The sequence below is a fragment of the Amblyomma americanum genome, chromosome 7 (genome assembly GCF_052857255.1).
Source record: "Amblyomma americanum isolate KBUSLIRL-KWMA chromosome 7, ASM5285725v1, whole genome shotgun sequence".
Lineage (NCBI taxonomy): Eukaryota > Metazoa > Arthropoda > Arachnida > Ixodida > Ixodidae > Amblyomma > Amblyomma americanum.
In genome coordinates, this window is record NC_135503.1 from 44,814,021 (window position 1) to 44,833,964 (window position 19,944).

At 47.4% G+C, this 19,944-nt stretch overlaps 1 protein-coding gene across 1 annotated transcript in view; it reads right to left on the reverse strand.

Annotated features, from left to right (window-relative positions):
• Positions 1–18,495, reverse strand: part of LOC144099005 (SEC14-like protein 4) — a 34,071-nt gene extending 15,576 nt beyond the window's left edge. Inside the window, exons 1-5 of the mRNA XM_077631996.1 lie at positions 18,229–18,495; positions 7,264–7,333; positions 5,021–5,064; positions 4,406–4,468; positions 3,043–3,136 (exon numbers count right to left, since the gene is read on the reverse strand). Of these exons, the coding sequence (XP_077488122.1) occupies positions 3,043–3,136; positions 4,406–4,468; positions 5,021–5,064; positions 7,264–7,333; positions 18,229–18,267 (310 nt within the window). The 5' untranslated portion in view covers positions 18,268–18,495. The remainder of the gene's footprint in view (positions 1–3,042; positions 3,137–4,405; positions 4,469–5,020; positions 5,065–7,263; positions 7,334–18,228) is intronic.
• Between the last annotated feature and the right edge of the window lie 1,449 nt (positions 18,496–19,944).

The window sequence follows — 19,944 nt, forward strand, 5'->3', positions numbered from 1 at the left end:
AGAGCCGAAGAGGTCGCCGCCAGTCTCCACTGACGGCCACATAACAAGACCAACAAACCCATTTATAACTCAAGCCCATAATAAACGTTTTCCAATCCAATCCAAAAAAAGGACTCCATTCTCGAGTCTTTTACTTTACTATCCGCTAGCTCGGCCTTCGATACCTGGCCCACGGGTGATACTGTTTGCTATGGCTACCAGCTCAGATACCTTACAAAAATTTTTAGTAACATTCTTTCGAAAGTGTTTAGACAAATGTTAATAGAACCTATCGATATTGAATAGAAAGTCTTTTGAATGTCTTTATACATTGTAGTAACAACCTGTCAACTGTCTTCCGCAATTGGTCACCGTTATCCAAAAGACTCTAGTACGTAGAAATTCTTTATACTTCCTATCATCACCTTATCCACAGTTTCTGTATACTTCCTATCAACAATTTTCCAACAATGTCTACCAACATCCTACCAACGGTCTTCCCACAATTGGCCAACGTTATCCAAAAGGCCCAAGTATACATAGAAAGTCTTTATACTTCCTATCATCCTCTTATCAAGTATCTATATACTTCCTATCAACCACATACCAACAATGTCTACCAGCACCCTACCAACAGTTCTCCAAAAATTCGCCAACGTTATCCAAAAGACTGAAGTATGAAAGAAAGTCTTCGTGATTCCTACCATCAGTCTATCATAGTTTGGAAACGTGTGTGTTAACTACACAGTATGACATTTTTGTAGCGATAGCTACATTATGGTAGCATTTCAAGCCTTCAGCGTGGGGGCGCCGCCACCCTGTGGCTGCGCCACCACACTGTCACGTGGTGCGGAGCATCTGCCAAGCGCGGCGCCGTGGCTGATGACGTGGTGCGTCGCGTGGTTGGTCACGTGACCAAGTACCACTCAGCCAGCTGTAGCTATCGCGTCACTCCAGGTTTAACCAGAGCTAAACCCCCGCCAGTTTTGTTTTCAATATTGTTTTATCACTTCAAAATCATTTTGTGATCACTGCATCCGTCACAGGCGACGGCTGTCAGGAGAGGCAGAAGGATAAAGAGGGAAAAATCATTAAAAAAATACTGAATTATTTCGATTGCCCCTTTTACACGGGCAGTTTTAACTTCCGTTCAAAGCTGAACGGCAGTCACGATTTCAAACTGCCGCTGAATTTAATTGCGGCCGACTGCACTTGCGCAATACTTAAAAAAAAAAAAACGCAGTTCAATGTCATGAGCACGTGATCAAGCCAGACGTGGTCTATTTCTTCTCGCTGTAATTTTAGAAGAAATTTTAAGGCATGCGTGCGTCACAGCTGCACACCGCAGAGAGCTAACGCTAGCTCAGCTTCGGCCCTTGGCCGCAGCTTTTCGCTGACTCTTTGCTTGCATGTTTACGTGTTCATACGAATTCGGCTGGCTAAAATAGTAGACTTATGGCTGTACTAGTCAGGACCGCAGCAGTTTGTGTAATTGAATTTCCCGCAAATTGAGAACTAATGACCGCGGAAAGTGTGGCCGATTCGGCGGGACCGTGGACTGCTATTTTATGAGTTGAGCTGAGCCGCCGCCGAGAGCTCGAATGGAGTTGTCGGTGCCATGTATAACACAGTTCAAACGCCGCCCAAATGAATTGCCGTTGCATCATGGCGAGCAGCGCGACTCACATGACAAGAACGAACACCAGAAAAATGATACGATGTGTTCCAAGATGAGATCATAACGGCATAACCGACATGCCTAGTTAAGTGTTTTCCTGAACAACCGTCAACCTTACATGGATTTGGCAACGCCCGAGTAAATGGAACATAATTTTAGTCAAGACAAAATAAGCACTTTGCATCTGAAAAAAATTGCCGCGTTCCACAAGAGATTAGAGGGGACACTTAAGTTCCGCCTTAGGGGTATGACTCGATAGCTTTAATGGGTTGATGCATATATAAGCAGAACTGGTCCTTCTCTCCTTCACATTTATAGATCCCTGAAAGTCCTTAAACCACTCCTAGCGCAGTGGCGCAGCGGTTTCACGATGCTCCACTGCCCAGCAATGGCAGGTGCTGCCACCTGTGGGGATTGTGCAAAACAAGTTGCTCTTCCCGAGCAAGCTCTCGGGACCAATCATTAACAGTGCCTTGCCACGGTGCGCAGTTTGCTCAAAATCTGGTGGGCAGGTTGTGATGACGCCACAAGGTTTACGTGATCTACAGGTGGCCCACCTCCCACCTAGATTGCTTCTCTGGGAATTTTTCGCGCACGTTCAACGACGCCGGATTTTCTGCGACACGCGCCCTCCTCAACGCTATTGCGTTAAAACTTTTTATAAAGAAAGGTCGCTAGCAACCTTCTTTTCCCATAAGTATGTACATCGTGGTCGCCAATCACTGACATCGTATGCAGTGTTTAACGTCCCGAAACTGCGAATGGACAATGAGCCCCCGCCGCGGTGGCTCAGTGGTTAGGGCGCTCGGCTACTGATCCGGAGTTCTCGGGTTCGGACCCGACCGCGGCGGCTGCGTTTTTATGGAGGCGAACCGCAAAGGCACCCGTGTGCTGTGCGATGTCAGTGCACGTTAAAGATCCCCAGGTGGTCGAAATTATTCCGGAGCCGTCCACTACGGCGCCTCTTTCTTCCTTTCTTCTTTCACTCCCTGCTTTATCCCTTCCCTTACGGCGTGGTTCAGGTGTCCGCCGACATATGAGACAGATACTGCGCCATTTCCTTTCCCCAAGAACCAACTATTATTATTATTATTATGAGGGACGCGGTATAGTGCAGGACTGCGGATTAATTTCGACCACCTGAGGCTCTTTACATGCACTGACATCGCACATTACACGGGTGACTTTGCACTTTGCCTTCATCGAAATGGGGCCGCGGCAGCCGTGATTCGCTCCCGCGACCTTGCGCCCCGCAACCGAGCGTATACCGACCGAGTCACAGCGGCGGGTGCCAACTGTTAACAGGCGTGGCCATGGAGTACGCGCAGAAGGAGATAGCCAGTAAGACGTGTGCCAGGAAACCTTGGACAGCCTTCGACACTTACCCCGAAAATCGCCGTTTCCGATCGGAACTATGTACATTGGGCTTCCATCCCGGTCGTGGTTGAATATCCCGCCAGGGAAGTATCGCTTCAGGATCTGCGGGATCGCGCGTAATTTCACTGCAGTAAGCAAAGCCGCATAAAAAACAACAACAAAAAATGCAGCGCTGCCACAAAGCGTTAAAGGCGGCAACCAGGCGACGCGTTGTCACTTCTGTCCAGCTTGAAATTGCAGCAGCGGGCCTCGTTAGCGCGTCGCATATCATGTCCCTAGAAGGCCACAGATACAGTGGCTACGCCACTGGATGGAGGCTTGGCCATTTTCTTTAGCGTGGTTGCTAGCAATCTCCGTAGCTAGCTAGGTACAGCATGTCCTAATTTTCTCAACTAGAAATTTCGTGGATTTGAGAGGTTTTAGTGTTCGAACGCTACAACTGTACATGTTGCTCGTGTGAAATGCAGCGGCAGCTAGTGTCATGACGACAGCAACGTAAAATACACCGTGACATTTTATACGGGCTTGTAATGTACTGTCTGTTAAAGCTACAGTTTAATCAGGAGGATGATTAACGTCCTCGTACTTAAAATCGTCCTATATGAAAGGGTTTCGGCATTTTAACGTGCACTGACATCGCACAGCACACGGGCGCCTTAGCGTTTTTCCTCCATAAAAACGCACCCGACCGCGGCGGCTGCGTTTTTATGGAGGAAAAACGCTAAGGCGCCCGTGTGCTGTGCGATGTCAGTGCACGTTAAAGATCCCCAGGCGGTCGAAATTATTCCGGAGCCCTCCACTACGGCACCTCTTCTTCCTTTCGTCTTTCACTCCCTCCCTTATCCCTTCCCTTACGGCGCGGTTCAGGTGTCCAACGATATATGAGACAGATACTGCGCCATTTCCTTTCCCCCAAAACCAATTATATATATTACAACGTTTAACACTAGACGCGCGCAAAACAATTTAGCGTGCATTACTGCACCCATGTTCAATGAATGTGCAGTTAATCGTTGTTTTGAAAGTCGTGCTTTCACGGAGTTGTGGCTTTGGTAAGTAGTTAATCGCTTCGCTCAGCGAAACTCCTAAGAGAAGAACTAACGCACGAAATAATGCCTACTCTTTATGGTCGATGAAATACTTCGAACGGAAACACGAAAAAGAGTAATCTGTTCACGTAAAGGTCTGTCTAATGACATGACTAAAGCATAAAACTTCCTAGCCAAACATATTGTTTGTTCTAAGGAGTTCATGTATAAACGCCTGGAGTTCATGTATAAATGCGTTCATGTGGAAAGTTGAATGCACCTGAGACGACTGCGCATTTTCCACTTTATGCATTTCGTGGTCGAACGAAGAGACGTCACTTACCGGGTGGCATTCATACCGTTCCACCAGGGTGTCGATCTGGTTCTCCACCCTCCATCGCCAGTTCTGCGAAGCAAGCCAAGCGTGAATAGCAACATTAGATCTCAAGTAATCACAACGGACGCTGCGCTTATTTTTTTTTTTTTACAAGTACTAGAACAGTAGCATGAACAAGTAATTATAAGGTTAGGGCGAGACTTATTGTAAAAAAAAAAAACGATTTTTAGCTCTTGCGACATTCCGAAAAAGCATTTCTTTAACTCTCAGAAAATATATCAGACTTGCGTATTCGTGACTTCAAAAATGAATTCTTGGTTCTCTTTTGTCGTCACCTCGAGCGGAGTTTTCAGAGAAGCTCCGGACTCTGAGGAGTACTGGAAAAAAAGAAATATTCCAGCTCCTAAAAAACAAAGAACACTTCGATGGGAGATATTTGTGGTTGTCGAGCTGCGAAGAGGAAAGACGATTGGTCGTCTTCTAGCGAAATGGGTACTACGCGGAAGCGAACATGACTCTGTGCTTGGCTTAATGCCCTATCGGGGGAGTTTTCAAGGGCGCCGCGGTTACGTAAAATGAATCGCGCTTTGCGTCTTGGCAGCGCTCCGTCTATGTACTTACTTTGCGAAGCAGCTCTTCTGCCTTGGTGACGTTAAATTCTCGTGCTGCAAAAGATAACAGCAAAGAAAAGACTAAGAACGTGTGACTGCTCATCATCGGCAGCCGTTATTTAACTTACTTTATTTCTCTCAGTCGACTGAAAAAATCTGCAGGTATTCTCATTAGTGCTTATGTGCTGCGGATCTTTTCGCACACTACAAGACAGTGCTGGTCGAATGTAATTGTTGCGTGCCGTTTAGACAGGTGTGGTTACTTCCGCATTTTTCACCAGACAAACCACGAACGCGTCGGATCTCTGGTACTATAGGGAGACGTCTGGTTCGAGCATGCAAGCGCATTCTTTCCAGAATCAGCATGAGTCAACTGCTTGCACTTTCTTTTCTTTTTCCTTTCTTTTTAGTTATGCCCCATACTCGCCAGACTCACGGTGAGTTTAATTTATGGGCGCTTCGATTGGAGGAAGTCTTCGCATGATATCGGACGAGTATCTCATGCGTTGGGACTGCTGGAGATTGCGACTACATTTAGCTCCGCCAGCTCAACAAGGAACGAAAGTTCTCCAAACGGAAATTACTAAATCTTGTAAAGCTACTGACTTCGGTGTTCAGCGCGTGATTGAATTTTAACAGCGCACTGGATTATTCCTGAAAAACAAAGAAACACTAATGATTCAAGCACGCGCAAGCACATATAAATCAATTTTTTTTTCTAGGGGCTAGTGAACGATACAGTGAACGTCCGCGATGTGTCACGTAGTGTTCTACGACACAGTTCACCGTTCTTACCAATATGAAGCCGAAATCACGGCACGCCGTAAGAGGTCTCTGGACAGTTCCTAATTACGTATTGGACTTGTTCTTTCCAATCTATTTAATGGCCTGATGCATTCCCCTCCCCTCCTCTAACCTCCCCTACCCATCCACTTGTAAGAGAGAGAAAGAGAAAAGTGGTAGCGGTAAGGCAGGGAGGTTAACCACAAGAATGTTCTGGTTGGCTACTTCCCACTGGGTGAGAGGCGGCCACATTTCGATAGAGGTGAAGTGCAAGGGGCTTTCTTGAGCTGAGTGATGTTGTACACGTTCAAGAACCCCAGCTGGTCGAAATTAATCTGCAGGCCTCCACTACTGCGTCCTTTTCATCTTTTCTTCCCTCCTTAATCCCTTCGCTCAAGGCGCGGTTGAGGCGTCCACCGATAGTTCGACACTTACTACTGCGCCTTTCTTTTCCTCATAACCGATTTCATGTTTATTCTTTCGCTAGTCCACGTCCTTGGGCTGCTTTTATATTTCTAAATGTGAACCAAATAGCCCATGCTTAGTGTTCTTATATCGACACGAACACAGTAAAGATGTCAATGGACGGCAGAATGAAACCGCACGCGAGGCTCATTAGTAACTCTTCCCAGAAGAATCTCTTTTGCGCAGTGGCGGGTTTTTAGCGAGTTCGTCTAGTGTGCTCTGGGACTTTCAATAAGAAGTTCACAGCGAATGCACAGATACTCTGTCAAGCCATTTTTGCGCATTGGAATGGGTGATTTCCTCTTGTCAGACCAGAAGAAGCATTGAAACGCGCCTGCTTAACGCAGTTAAAGGACGGAAGCTCATGAGCTCTCTCGCGACGAAGGCTTTCAGGCACAGCGATATGATGTCCTCATTTGATGTCCTCAACAGACGTTAGTAAATACGAAAAAAACCGGAGGGCTTAATATATTCAGACGAAAAACATCAGAGTATCGTGTAGCGAGAACTAGCCCATATGTGACCACAAATTACGTAAAAAAAATATGTGAAACAAAACTGCCTTTCGCTGAACAGCAAAATTAACTTGTAAAGTTCAGCGGAAAAACCCAAAATTGTCAACACCCTATCGAAGAATGCTTTGCACTGTAGCTTGAGGTGCCAGTTTCTTTTAGAATTACTTCCGAAGTAGCGAGCAATCTCGAATATTTATGTCGTTCACGCGTTGTGAAATCATTGGCCTACAGAAATAAAAATTTCCTAGCACGACATGGCTCATACACAATGCTGAATTCGGCACCGATAAACCGCGCAAGCACTCCCCTTGGAGCGCATTGATTTTTTTAGCAGCCGTAAATTACGGTGTTCACAATTCAGCACTCAGATCATAAGCGCGCCTCAGCATATAAATCGGGCGCCGCGAACAAGGATACCGTTGATTCAGTTTTTATTTGTTAGATGCATTTCCGTTACCGTGAAACCTTGGCCTAGGTACTCTTTACTCACATCGAAGCCAGCGCAGCAGGTAAGCATCAGTGAACTCGTCCCGCCATATGTCTCTCACGGCCTCTTTCAACTGTAAGAGAAAGAGAGAGAGAGAACAACAAGTTTTTGAGCCTTCATCACTGTCAAGTGACAAAATCCAGCATGTTTTGAGCAGCGGACACGTCTAACGGTAAGTTTCGTTATATGAGCCAAGCTTGTGTGAGGCTTTGCAGGTGAAAAGTGGACAGCTGTCAGTCCGTGACGAACTATGGACTTCCGGATATATTGGAGCGAAGATCGGCATTTATATCGGCATGCAGATATATACCAAAAGTGATTTTTTGGCAACTGATTGAGCCATATAAGATAAAGTCAGCAGAAATTGAAAAACATAACAGGATTTAATTCAGCCGAAACGTCGTGAATTATATAATTCACGACGTTTCTGGCGACCTGGCCCGATACAGTTACGCTTTTTGTTTCCAAATAAATACATGCACTATACTTTGTTACGTCTGCGCAGTGCCGTGCCACTACAGGAGCATGAGCGAAGCAGACTGTGCTCCATTTCTTAACCGCCACAACGGGCAAAGACTTAGTTCTTCGCAATGCGATCTTCACTGGAAAAATTTCTCCTAACACCAGTTTTGACGCGTCCCTTAGGCGATCACACGATGCCCCAGCTTTTCTGTGCATGGCTCGCAACGAAGAGAAAAGTGGGTGCGGAGATAAGATATGGTATGGAAGAGGATTCAGTGCGGTGTCGTCGTCCCAGAGGCGGAGCGCACGCGCTGTGAGAGACAGATGCGAGTCGGATAACGCGAATGCGTCGACGATGCCTCCTCCGCTCAGCGGCCGCAGACGCTAACCCAGTTTCAGCTTCGGCGGCGCTGCTCTGCAATCAAAGCGGATTTTCGGCGCACACAGCCGCGCTCTGAATAGAGAAGAGGGAGTGACACGATGCCAGTGACATTGCCTTACACAACCTCTTTCTTCCTCGCGTTCGAGGTGCTAGCACGATCGCTGAGAAATTAAACAGCCTCTTTCGCTTTGAAGCCATTAACTATACACGTTATGGCTTAAAGAAAGATGGAAAAAATAACTATAAGCTCCACCTTAAGGGTATGACACGATAGCGCTAATGGATTAATGCGCGTGTACGCAGAATTGGTAATTTTCTCCTTTACTGCCATAGATCGTTGGCAGTCCTCATACCGCTTCTGGCGCAGTGGTGCGGCGGTTTTAAGCGATGCGCCACTGCTCTACGATGGCAGGTGCTCCCAGTGGAGGGCCTTGTACGGCCCAGGTTGCTCTCCCCGAGCGACCAATCATTAATTTAACTGGCGCCTGCCACGGTGGGCACTTTTCTCACTATCAGGTGGGAGTAGGTTTTTACTGGCAACCTTTGTGCCCAGCGCGACTGACTTGAATTGGTACTGGGATTATGCTGGTTCCCCTGAGATCACGGTGGACCACGTTGGATGAGCCGCTGGTATCAGTGAAAAGCAGTTTAACAAGAGTTCACTCTAACCGCAGTTAAACGCCTTAACTGCAGTTAAGCTTAACCACGATTAGGACTGTCCGTGTAAAGAGGGTATTACGCGCTGTTACCGCACTGGTCCTTGAATAACGATGGGAAAATCCGGCAATCCAGAAACGAACAACCAAGACAAAACGCTAAGGCGCCCGTGTGCTGTGCGATGTCAGTGCACATCCTCAGGTGGTCGAAATTATTCCGGAGCCCTCCCCTATGGCACATCTTCCTTCCTTTCTTCTTTCACTCCCTCCTTTATTTCTTCCCTTACGGCGCGGTTCAGGTGTCCAACGATATATGAGACAGATACTGCGCCATTTCCTTTCTCCAAAAAAAAAAAAAACATTAATATTATTATCAGGTGGGCAGGTTGTGATGACGCCGTAAGGTCACGTGACCTATCTGGCCCACCTGCCTCTTATAGGCTGCTTTCTGGGCACCACCTGCCAGTACCATGCTCGCTTTCTTTCGCTCACAACGCCGACACCGGATATTGTAGCGATAGCTACATTACGCTAGCATTTCGAGCCTTCGGCGTGGCTGCGCCGTAGCCACGTGGTTGGTCACGTGGTGCGGAGCAGCTGCCGGCGGCGCGGCGTGCCGGCGAAACCGAGTGGGGGGGGGGGGGGGGGGGGGTGAATCACATCCAGAGACGAAGATGAAGAAGGAACGACAACGAAACGGAGCGGCGAAAGACAGACTTTGCAATTCGACTGAGCGAGTTCCACTCGGCCAGCTGCAGCTATCGTGTCACTCTAGGTTTAACCAGAGCTAAACCACAGCCAATTTTTCGGGGGGACGGGACCATTAGCGCTCTCGAGTTAGAACTGGAGGTGCCACTTGAGCTCCGCCTTAAAGGTATAGCGCGAAAGCGTTAATGAGTTAATGCCCATGTACGCGTAATTGGTCATTCTCTCCTTTAGTCATAGATCGTTGGCAGTCCTCATACCCCTCCTGGCGCAGTGTTGCAGCGCTTAAGCGATGCGCCACTGCGCTGCGATGGAAGATGCTGCCACCGGTGTGATTTGTGCGACCCAGGTTGCCTTTCCGAGCAAGTTCTCGGGATGAATCATTAATTTAGCTGCCAACTGCAACGGTGGGCAGGCTGTGATGACGTCACAAGGTCTCGATGGCCCGCCTAGATTGCTTCTATGGGGATTTTTCGCCCACGCCGCCACCACAAGCGACGATGACGCCGGGTTCTCCACTTCTTATCCCGTTATAGCGCTATATAGCTATCTATAATGCCATCGCGTTAAAAACTCCAGCTTTATTATGTACCACAACCCTTTACTTAAATGAACACTGAGCACAAATGGAAGTAGGCCTCGGTCGATAGGGTGCCGCGTTCAAATTACGTAAAGACCACTGTCATCGAGAACGGAGCTTTCATAAGCCAGAAAGGGCAAAAGGAAAATGAAATACCCCGCCGCGGTGGCTCAGTGGTTAGGTCGCTCGACTACTGATCCGGAGTTCCCGGGTTCGAACCCGACCGCGGCGGCTGCGTTTTTATGGAGGCAAAACGCTAAGGCGCCTGTGTGCTGTGCGATGTCAGTGCACGTTAAAGATCCCCAGGTGGTCGAAATTATTCCGGAGCCCTCCACTACGGCACCTCCTTCTTCCTTTCTTCTTTCACTCCCTCCTTTACCCCTTCCCTTACGGCGCTGTTCAGGTGTTCAACGATATATGAGACAGATATTGCGTCATTTCCTTTCCACAAAACCAATTATCAATTATTTATTATCAAAATGAAATACACGTCTTACCATAACCGGCTAGTTTTCAACAAGTATGAAAGGATAGGCGCGCTCTGAGCAGCCTTCCGAGTTGGTTGATTTGTCCAAACCAGATTTCTTCTCCCAGCGCGGTGGCTCAGTGATTAGGGCGCTCGACTACTGATCCGGAGTTCCCGGGTTCGAACCCGACTGCGGCGGCTGCGTTTTTATGGAGGAAAAACGCTAAGGCGCCCGTGTGCTGTGCGATGTCAGTGCACGTTAAAGATCCCCAGGTGGTCGAAATTATTCCGGAGCCCTCCACTACGGCACCTCCTTCTTCCTTTCCTCTTTCACTCCCTCCCTTATCCCTTCCCTTACGGCGCGGTTCAGGTGTCCAACGATATATGAGACAGATACTGCGCCATTTCCTTTCCCCAAAAAACCAATTATTATTCTCCCAGAGGCCGAACAGCTCCCACGTCTCACGCGCTTTTTCATGAGATGTCTTGCGATTTCGACTTAACTAGGCATTCTGTCGTGCAGGTATTTAACGAGATATAGGCCATAAGATGTTGTTGCGTGTTTGTGTATGCTCAGAGGCCCGTAGCAGAGAACATGGAGAAAGCTCGGAATGGAACAACTGTTGGACTTATACCGCTGCCAGATTTTGTGTGTACGTAAATTCACGGGATCGCCGCAGCTTGAGATATGTGTTTGGATTAACGCTGACAGGCCGAACTTTAGCTCGGGTCTGAGGCGCATATTGCAATGTGTACAAAATTTCAGGGCCATAGATAATGTCCAAAGTTCGACGACTTTTCAGCGGAAGCAATGGTGACCTGCCACAGCTAGGGCAGTTGTCGGCGCCATTCTGGGGGCCGTATTCGATAAGGATCCATTTGAAATGGATATTAATTTTCAAATTCATTTCAAGTGACGTCAGCGTGATGGCAGCACCAGACGAAAGCATCAAGCGGCCAGTCACAAAAATGAGAAGGCAGCTGGACCGTATGCGTTGATGACAGCATTCGCCACTCGCCGCATGATCCCAGATGGATAATAGATCATAGATCTTTGCAGAGTACAGCCTGGGCTTTGGTAGTATCCGTGTATAAAAATTTAATAAGGAACATGACTTTCTCTCAAAACACCCACCCGGTTAAAGACAAAAGGAACGTGGTTGGTCGCCCGTATCATGGCTAACATGTCTTGTTAGCCTATTCTGCCGGCTAAAAACGACGATACGATGTGGGCATATTGCGTGCTCTTTGGCGCTCTGACATGGATCCTCTTTGATACCGCAAACAGAGTCATTGTACTCACAACAAAAGCACTGCTGACATCTCTTTGTGCCTGGGCAGAATGCAAGAGCTCAGCCGCCGGGGTGACTCAGTGATTATGGCGATCGGCTGCTGACCCGAAAGACGCGGGTTCGATCCCGGCCGCGGCGGTCGATGGAGGCGAAATTCTAGAGGCCCGCGAGTAGTGTGTGATGCCAGTGCACGTTAAACAACCTCAGGTGGTCGAAATTTCCGGAGCCCTTCACTACGGCCGCGCTGCCCTCATAGCCTGAGTCGCTGTGGGACGTTAAACCCCCTTAAACCAAACCAGAATGCAAGAGCTAAAAGGAGAAAACGACCACGTATCTTCTACTGAGACAAGCTGTAAAAGTGCAACCACTTATGCGCAGGTCTCTATCCCTTTCTTTACGGTGCTGCCACAAGGCCAAGGCTTATTCTGCATCCAAATTAGCACACGTGCGTACACTGCTGACGTTTGCGAGGCAGTCGCGCTCAAGAGGCGCACTGCTTTATATTGCCCGCGCGTTGATAGGTTTAATTGCCTCACCGAACGCCTGAATCACCAACGGTGCTCAAGATGGCGGCGTCCTCATGCTGAACTTTTTTTTAGCCGCGTTAACGTGAATGCGACAAGTCAACTTTATAGCGCATCGCATTGGTGTAAGTGGGGTTAACGCGCTAAGAAAGCACGTCAAATTAATGCGCTAGACGGGGTGGACATTGCATGTAAACCCGTTCGTATCGCATTAGGAATTACCCGAAAGGAATTTTCTTCGTGTGTGGTGAAACAAAGCATGTTATACAGAATCGAGAGTAAGGCAGTCGACGAGCCAGGTAGGAATCATATAACAGAACAGGAAACCGGTTGCGCCGGAAGTGCTGTTTTCCCTTCGGTATGCGACACCGTGTGTCGCCACCATCGCTCTAGAAATAATGCGCTACATTCAGTGATGAAAATTCTGAGTCAATTGCGCCAACCTGCGCCATTGCATTAAACCTGCTACATGGTACTACAAATGGGTAGTTTTTGATGAAACTGCACCAATAGCGCGCTAAAACTTTACTTCTGCAACCAAGAGCCGCGGCGAATATGCGAGGCGGCGGAGGCTGCTACCGAATGTGCTCAGGCACGATTTCGGTTTCTTCTACCGATGCGTGGAGAGAAAGGTAACCGACGGAATCCGACCGCTGCTCGTTCCTATAGCCCTTTACTGCCTATACTGTTAGTACAAGGTGTGCGTGCGTTTTGCACACCTGTCTCGATAGCGCCGACAACACTGTCCCAAACAAAGTGAATGCGCATTGGAGACAAAAAAAGAATTAGCAAATTTCGCTCCTGCTACACTGATTGCGCTTTTGCGTAGCGAAATCACGTGTCTCATAAGGAAGATGTATAACCGCGAGTTTAGGTTATTTATTTATTTATTTTTTATTTATTGACCCTCACAGGTGTCAAAAGGCATTGTGTATGGTGGGATTACAGTATCAACGTGAATGTCAGTAAACAAGGCCCAAACACTACTGAGTGCGTAATTTTTAAAAAAGTTACAGAATTCCAAAGAATTCCCTGTTTTGGACGTGTTACAGCTGATACAACAAAGGAGTAAGCCGGGCTAGTTGGTACATTCTTTGCATGGAAACAGCGCAGCGGACGGGGCCAAGAAAGGAAGACACACACACGGGCGCTGTTGGTCTTCTTTATAGCCTGCCCGATCTTAGTCAGGTTAAGCTCATCACAAAGTATTTCGGCCTTTTTCTTCACGGTCTGAGGCTTTACTTTTTCCACTTTGCGGAAGTTAGCCAGAATGGCCTCTTCTGCTTTCTTCCCAAAAGTATGTGAAGGTAGGACCACAAAATTTCCCTCTTTATCAGAAGTCAACAACCGAAGGTCTGCTTCTCTGAGGCTTGCCACAACTTTGCTGCAGTTTATGAGTGGCTTCTTCATAGGTGCCTTCCTTAGAATGTCAACTCCCTTGCTGATGCACCTATCAGTTTCCTCTGGGTGGGCCCTTGCAGCGCTTTTTTTCACTAGGGAAAGTAAGTAGCTCGAACTTACCGAGACGAGGATCCACGCAAAACTTTAGTGCCAGGTTGAGAGCTTTTTTTAGCAACTGCGGGCACTTCAGTAGAATTGAAAATATTCGCTGCCTCATGGCCCGAGGGACGTGGGGCTTTTCTGGGTAGGTTCGGTAGCATCTTCTTCCAAAGGAAGTCACTCACTTGTGACACGGTACGAAGGGACTGAACTAATTGTTTCTCTCCTCCCCCTGGAGGGGCTTCACGAAAGCAGACAATCCTTAAACAATCCTTGAAAAAGCCTACCTGGTGTCATGCCTCTGATCGTAGCAAGCGAGACATCCTGATACCATGTCCTCTCGTAGGCGGGAGTGGTCCTATTACGTTGCATACTTCAGGAGGAATGTAGTCGTTCTTGATGGAAAAAGTGAGAAGCCGTGCTCGGCATGTGGCTGTCACAATGAGGCTGATAAACTCAGAAGAACCTTGAAGAAACCATGAAACAGATGAGCCCGAAGTAGAAGAAATTAAATCCAACAAAGGAGTAAGCTGATAGCTCCATTTGACAGACCTCATTCGTACTCCCCGTAACAGAGCCATCAATATTTGAGCTTCCGGTTCGCGTGAGCAGCACGACTAAATTAATTCGAACTTCCAGGTAAGAAAGCTAGCCCGTATAAATAGGATTTCTGACTAAATTTAGCCACGTCCAATGATGCGAAGCCTCATTCCCCGCGGGTTGGCATACAGTGACCACACATTATGCACGTGCAAACGCGGCCTTGTATCATTTCAAAAAGTCTTCCGCCGTATGTAGACCATCTGAACAGACTCTCTTCGTTCTAAGCACTTCAAGACGAAGCACGCGGGACGCGCACGGCCGAGTCGAGGCCATGAGTGGAGGAAAATGGCAGTTCTCCTCGAGGCGAAGACCACGCGTGCGCGTCAAAACGCTTCGCCGCGAGAGACGCAGACATTTTGGACTCCTTCAGTGTGCTAGCTTGGCGCTTGACACATATTTGTCACGTTTTTGCTCTTTCGTGGATTTAGCGCTATAAGAAATTATCGCTGCTGCGTCATGAAACGGAGACGGAGAGTTCGTGCTCCTGCTGCAGCACCGCAGTTTTAAACATTAATGATTTTAATTTTTTATCATTGATTGGGGGGGGGGGGGGGGGATGGTTAACTCGTGAAGGTAGGACACACTCTCGTCCTCACCGCTCCAAAAGTTAGGACTCCACGGTTGCTGCAGCAACCTCACTACACGACTCAGGAGCAAACTCCTCGTGCTCTTTACTTTTTACGAAGGCTGCACATTCATCACCGTGATACATGTGCGCGTCGAAGCAATATGAGAAGAAATATATTATTATGCAGGAAAACATCGTCATCAGCCTGACTACGCCAACTGCAGGGCAAGTGCCTCTCTCATGTCTCTCCAATTAACCCTGTCATTTGCCAGCTGCGCCCACCGTATGCCCGCAAACTTCTTAATCTTATCCGCCCACCTAACCTTCTGCCACCCCCTGCTACGCTTGCCTTCTCTTGGAATCCACTCCGTTACCCATAAGGACCAGCGGTTATCTTTCCTTCGCATTACATTCTCTGCCCAAGCCCATTTCTTCCTCTTGATTTGGACTGGGATGTCATTAACCTGCGTTTGTTCCTTGACCCATTCTTCTTTCGGCCTGTCTCTCAGCGTTAGCCCTATAATTTTCCTTTCCACAGGTTGCTGCATTGTCCTCAATTTAAGGTCAGTCATTTTCGCTAGACTTCACGTTTTTTCCCCATAAGAGAGCACCGGTAAGTTAGAAAGCCAAACATCAATCCTGAAATACTACTTATAGGAAATAGTGTAATTTGCGGACCATATCCCGGAAATTAATCTGGAATTGAGCTATTGAAGGGTTACCGAATTCGAGTGGGTTATAGTCCACAGGCCTCGATTCTCAATGAAAAATAAAGTTTTCACGAGGAGTTCCGCACCTGATACATGACCTTCATGGATCGGCTGTACACATTCTGCGAGTCCGTAAGGGCGCAGAAACGTCGATGGTTTTCTTTTTCTTTTTACAATAACTACAAATATTCTGAGTGCACTTAAGTCTGCTTACGTGGAGGAATGCGAAAGCATGTGCTTTGAGAAAAGGAAACGTTTTTGACGAAAGGAAAGGGTGCAGTAGCTTTCAGTTCTCGAAATTGAAAATTGTTTTTTTGTGGGGGGCGAAGGAAATGGCGCAGTATCTGTCTCACATCTCGGCGGACACCTGAACCGCGCTGAAAGGTAAGGGACAAACTAGGAAGTAAAAGAAGAAAGGAACAAAGAGGTGCCGCAGTGGAGGGCTCCGGAATAATTTCGACCACCTGGGGACCTTTAACATGCACTGACATCGCACAGCACCCGGGCGCCTAGGCGTTTCGCCTCCATCAAAACGCTGCCGCCGCGGTGGGGTTCGAACCTGGGAGCTCCGGATCAGTAGGCGAGCGACCTAACCACTGAGCCACCGCGGCGGCGTCAGATCTCGACATCCTTTACATTTTGCTTCCATATTTTGCGGACACCTTTTCGCAGACGCAATCTCGAAATTGATCGTGATCAGCACTATTCATGTTGATGGACCAAACAAGGTCATCATTGCTGTATCGATAAAAGGCTCGTCTTCTTTTTCTTCTTCGCTTTATCTCTCATTATGCTGTTTTGCTTCAAGAGGACCCGGGTTCGAACCCGACCGCGGCGGCTGCGTTTTTATGGAGGAAAAACGCTAAGGCGCCCGTGTGCTGTGCGATGTCAGTGCACGTTAAAGATCCCCAGGTGGTCGAAATTATTCCGGAGCCCTCCACTACGGCACCTCCTTCATCCTTTCTTCTTTCACTCCCTCCTTTATCCCTGCTCTTACGGCGCGGTTCAGGTGTCCAACGATGTATGAGACAGATACTGCGCCATTTCCTTTCCCCAAAAACCAATTATTAATTATTATTCAAGAGGAGACGTGCGCATAGGCTTGACTTCACAATCTTTCTGTCTGTGAGGCGAAACAGACAGCAGCACATACGTTGCAGTGGCCGCTTGTGATACCAGCCAGCATGCGCGCATGCCTTATGAGGTCAGGCGCCGATGATCAGCTAAGAGCTCTAGTTTGCACAGTGGGTCACATGAAGAAGAACCGCGATATCCTTCTATAAATGCGGTGGCTGAAAGTGGCCGCAATGATGTACAGAACCGGTAAATTGAGTGGTGAGAAAAAACGCACACAGCACACAAATGACCGTAGAAGAACATGATGATAGTAAAAACTGCGTTTAGGATTGCTTGTTGTAATAAATGACTATAGAAATAAAGCTACTGGACAGTCCGTACTTATAAACAAAGCTACTGGGCAGGCCGTACCTAGCCCTTTGACACACTATGTACACAATTGTGTACAAAGCAAACCCGCAGCTTTTTTTGAGAGTGATTGCTCCCAGCAGTGATTTTTTTTTTATTTCAGATGAATTTCTCATCTTTCATGTGGTAAATACGGTGTTTTTTTAAAGCTATAATACGGAATTCAGTAAATGAAATTTCGCGAAACAGTGAACGGTAGCACGTCATCCGCCATTTTTATGAAGACATATTTTACCGCCAGTAGTGACATCATTTTTTTTCACAATTTCAAACATAATGGGCACATTTGAAATAAAAATTATTGCCACGATCCTTCGGGTATTTACTTGGTAGGTCGCAGCATTTCGATGTCACTATTTTCATCAATTATAACACTTTGTATGAAATTTTGCACATCCATGCAGTAAAATACCTACTAGTATTTAGCGCTGGAAAACTAACAAATGGTCTTTTTTTAATGCCTGAATGCACTATTTAGGCAAGAAAATGTTTCTTTTCAATGAAACAAAAAATGGCGTTTCAAAGGGCTAGAAATGCAGTTTAGTTTCGCTTTAGTTTGCTGTAACGCCCCAGTGCCACTCAAGCTATGAGGGACGCCGTAGTGAAGGGCTCCGGAAAGTTAGATCACCTGGGGTTCTTTAATGTGTGCTGAGATCGGACAGCAGTCGGGCCTCTAGAATTTCGCCTCCATCGAAATTCGAACGCCGTGGCCGGGTTCGAACCCGCTTCTTTAAAGTCAGCAGCCGAGCGCCATAACCACTGAGCCACCGCGGCGGCTCGTACCTATAGATAGTTGGCACAGTGTAAAATAACAACATTTATAGAAGTATAGTACGCGGGCGAAATACCGGAAATCATGGAACATATTTTTCTTGATGCACGACTCTCACGCAAAATTAAACACAACCTTCTTCCTCTATATGAATCATGCGTTCCCCTTCACACTACTCGCATCTGTACCTAGCAGCGTTCTTGAGCAGTGATCGTAGGCTTCGTCAGCTCCATCCTTCAAGGCATAATACCTCTTAGACTCACCTGTTCCAGAGCGCGACGTTCCTGCACATTGCCTCCCATTGCGGATGCAGCCTCCGGTGGCGATGCAGCTTTCCTGGGTAATGGCGCAGCAGTAGCAGGAGATGCAACGACGGCGGCCGTACGTTGTGCTCTTTCTGCGAGCACAAAATCTGCCAGTGCGTGCCGTCTCTCGGTGGACGGGCGAACGACGCCAATGGACGCGCGTCAAGGCTACCTCCTGCTCGTTCCGCATATCCTGCTCAGCAACTCATGCACGCGCTGGCACGGCTTTAATGACACTGGAAAGGGCTGAGGGGCAGGTTGAGCGCGGGGAAGGAAAACGAAAACGAAAGCGACCGCTACGTGCGTTGCGCCATCTCTTGGCGACCTCGAGAGCCTCTCTCATCGCGCGAAGTGTGGATGCTGAACAGTTGCCCTATCTGTTCGCCATTTTCGTGCTATGCACCGCGTGCTGGACCGACAAGTATGATTCATAAAAAAATAAAAACCGACAAGAATGGTTTATATAAAAAACCAAAGACCATGAAGGCTAAACAAAATGAAAGTTAAGTTTAGTTTATGGGGTGTTACGTCCCAAAGCAACACGCCGTAGTGCAGGGCTCCGGGAATTTCGACCACCTGGGGTTCTCTAACGTGCACTGACAAAACGAAAGAGCTTTCGTGGAGTGGTACTGTGGTTTCTTTAAAAATTTTAACTGTGAAGGCCAAACAAAATGAAAGTCTTTTTGGCGAGTGATACTGTTGAGAACTACCACCTGTCGTTTCGGGGCGATTGTTGAGATGTTCGCATTAATCTTTCAGCTCCCTTTAAGTGCAACAGAACTATCTTTAAACTTTGTTTTGTGAGTTTTATATGTTGCACCATTAGTTGGTTGGGTTGATTAAAAAGGTGTTCAGTTTGTTTTCTCTTGCCTGACTGTGTATAGCTTCGGGTGCTGGGCGTCAGCTTGTAGGAGGGCAATGCTGATGATAGAAAGCAGGTATTGTCTAACTTGTGGTATTGATCGATTGGGGCACTTTATTTCGATGATAAAAATTCTCTCGTCAGAGAGGCTCATGTAACAAAATACGCAGATACTGCAGCTTCCTGGCACATACGTACAAACTGCGATGAAACTGAGCTATCCTAATCTTCTGCAATAATAGAAACGATTTTGCATGAAATCAAAATTAATTAGAAAAATGCACATGTCTTGTGCTTCCTGCATTCGACGCTCAAATTAACAATGGATTTAAAGAAGAACTAAGTGCTAAACACTATTGATGAATGTCTTTTTATTACCTGGCTTATCTAGGGCGTCCCTCAGTGAGGAAGGCTGTAGTAGAGGGCAAAAATTTACCCCCCCCCCCACCCCCCCCCCCCCCCCCCCCGTCACATAGCGCACAGTTTCTTGGATTTCTCCCCCATCTAAACGCGGCCACTGTGGCCGGGATTCTATCCCACGACCTTGTACCCGTCGGCCGAATGCCAAACGAATTGATCGATCCTAACAAAGCCAATTTTCTCCTTCTTAGGTATAGAGGTGTTGGTGTGCGTCCAGATTTCTAATTGATCGCAAGTCTATTCGCATGACATGACATGCCGGATGTAGACTCTGCGCTGATCTAACAGAGACTAATGCCATTTTTCTGATCTAACACTTCACTATGGAACTTTACTCACTGAATCAGCGTCTGATTCCATGTTACATCATTCATAACGCTATTCGCAAGTTC